The sequence below is a fragment of the Pterocles gutturalis genome, unplaced genomic scaffold, assembly GCF_000699245.1.
Source record: "Pterocles gutturalis isolate BGI_N339 unplaced genomic scaffold, ASM69924v1 scaffold105, whole genome shotgun sequence".
NCBI classification, from domain to species: domain Eukaryota; kingdom Metazoa; phylum Chordata; class Aves; order Pterocliformes; family Pteroclidae; genus Pterocles; species Pterocles gutturalis.
Genome location: NW_010140275.1, coordinates 479 through 2,578, shown reverse-complemented (window position 1 = coordinate 2,578; position 2,100 = coordinate 479). Strand labels below are relative to the sequence as shown.

General features: G+C 61.5%; 1 protein-coding gene across 1 annotated transcript in view; it reads left to right on the top strand.

The window, feature by feature from the left end:
• Positions 1 to 1,477, top strand: part of HPS1 (Hermansky-Pudlak syndrome 1) — a gene marked incomplete at its 5' end in the record, with an annotated part of 3,967 nt that extends 2,490 nt beyond the window's left edge. The window contains 6 exons of the mRNA XM_010083565.1: positions 38 to 85; positions 188 to 253; positions 473 to 617; positions 697 to 810; positions 950 to 1,032; positions 1,315 to 1,477. Of these exons, the coding sequence (XP_010081867.1) occupies positions 38 to 85; positions 188 to 253; positions 473 to 617; positions 697 to 810; positions 950 to 1,032; positions 1,315 to 1,477 (619 nt within the window). The remainder of the gene's footprint in view (positions 1 to 37; positions 86 to 187; positions 254 to 472; positions 618 to 696; positions 811 to 949; positions 1,033 to 1,314) is intronic.
• Between the last annotated feature and the right edge of the window lie 623 nt (positions 1,478 to 2,100).

Genomic DNA, 2,100 nt, shown 5'->3' with positions numbered 1-2,100 from the left:
GCTCTGTTTCCCCCCTCCTCTCCCGGCCCCCTGCCAGCCACAGCCTGTCCCAGGGGCTGCGGGACCGTGCCCAGATACTGATGAGGTGGGTGCATGGGGGTGGCCAACATCCCTGGGAGGCTGCCCTGCACCCAGCTGTGCTGGGGCTTGGGGTGTCCCAGCCTCTCACAGTGCCTCTTCTCGACAGGGAGAAGCTGCTGGACTGGCGGGACTTTCTGCTGGTGAAGAGCAGGCGCAATATCACCATGGTGTCATACCCGTCCCTGCGGCTGGGAGCCCAGCCCGGCGAGGAGGGTGAGCCCAGCCCGGCGAGGAGGGCTCTCCAAGGGGGTAGCAGAGGTGGGAGTGGGACCCTGTCCCCCCAGGACTGGGCTCAAAGGGAGGAGTGTGGTGGGAAGAGGCAGTTTTCTCAAGGCTCAGGGGCTGTCCTGGAGGGGCACCAAAGTTGTTGGACACCCTTAACCCACCCCACATACCTGGAGGACTTTCCTGGCCTGGTGCACTTCATCTATGCGGACCGCACGGCTGGGCAGATGATGGCACCGTCGCTCAGCATGACAGAGAAGTCCAGCTCCGAGCTGGGCAAGGGCCCCCTGGCCGCCTTCATCAAGAGGAAGGTACTGCTCATGGGGCCAGGGGTGGGATAGGGACCACAGGAGGGGGTGATGGTTGGAAAGTTTTCTGCTTGTCCCCCAGGTCTGGTCACTGATCACGTTGGCCCGGCGTTACCTACAGAAGGGCTACACAACACTCATGCTGCAGGATGGTGACTACTGCTGCTCCTACTTCCTCTGGTTTGAGAATGAGCTGGTACGTGGGGCCAGGAAGGGGCTGAGCCCCTCTCCCCTGGCACCTTCTGGGGAGAGGGAACAGGACTGCAGGCACAACTGGCTCCAGCTCCTCGGCGGCCCCTTCCCTGCTCCTACTCTCTGCTGTCATCTCTCCCCAGGGCTACAAGCTGGAAGTGATGGACGTGCCAGTTCTCTCCGATGACTCTGCTCCCATTGGGATGCTGGCAGGAGACTACTACAGGTGAGCAGTCCCTAGCCCTGCAGTTTGCAAGCAGGGCCCCGGGACTGTGCTGACACGGGGGTCCCCATGAGTGATGCTGTCCTCCCTGGGACATCACTGCAGGGTGGTACCATGCTGCAGTGTCACTGGGGTTACAACAGCCTGTCTTCCCAGCCTGGTGCCATGGTCCTGCCAATGGACAGGCACTGTGTCCTTGCCAGGGACTTGCTAGGGGGAGGGTAGTTGGAAAGGGGGTGCCAGGCTGCGATTCACTTGCCAAGCCCCCCATCTTCTCCTCCTCAGGAAACTGCTGCGTTACTACAGCAAGAACCAGCAGGCAGAGGTGGTGAAGTGCTACGAGCTGCTGACTGTGCACCTGGGCATCATCCCCTCCGAGCTCGTGGTCCAGCAGGCCTGTGACTTGGCCCGGCGCCTCTGGGAGCCCTCCCGCATCCCCCTGCTCTGAGCTCCCTCCAGCCACCTTAGGGCCAGGATTAAAGTGGGTGTGGGGGTGCTCCCAGCACCTGGGCTGCTTTCTTGGTGTCTGTGTGCCATCAGCTGTGCTCTGGAAGCAGCCACGGGCAGCTTCCCGTCCTCCAGCCCAGCTGGGGCTGATGCTGCCCGCATCCCTGCATCCCTGCTCCCCATTGCTGGCACCCGGCAGCCTCCAAAAAGAGACGGAGAGTGGGGCTGAGAGGTTGTTGGCAAATCACCATCTTGCTGAAAATTGTGTTTCCAAAGCAGGATTTATAGCATTGGTTTGGCATCACCACCAGGCTTTGGCTGGCAAAAAAGCATTGCAGCCAAACATACATGGAAGAATGGCCCAGGGTGCGTCCCCCTTCTTCCCCCTCACCCCCAAGTGTGGGGTGCAGGGTCCTTGGGGGATTTGGCGGGCTCTGGGGAGTTGCAGCCTGTCCTCTACCCACTTCCCTGTACCTGGGCTCCAAGACACCAGTCAGCCACAGGGCCAAGCTGGTCTGTGGACAAGGGGTAAAGCCAAGGCAGCTAATGTGTTTCCCAGGAGTGTTTGGGCTCAGGGCACATGCAAATCCCTGGGCACGGCTGGGGATGGGGCCAGCCCTGAGG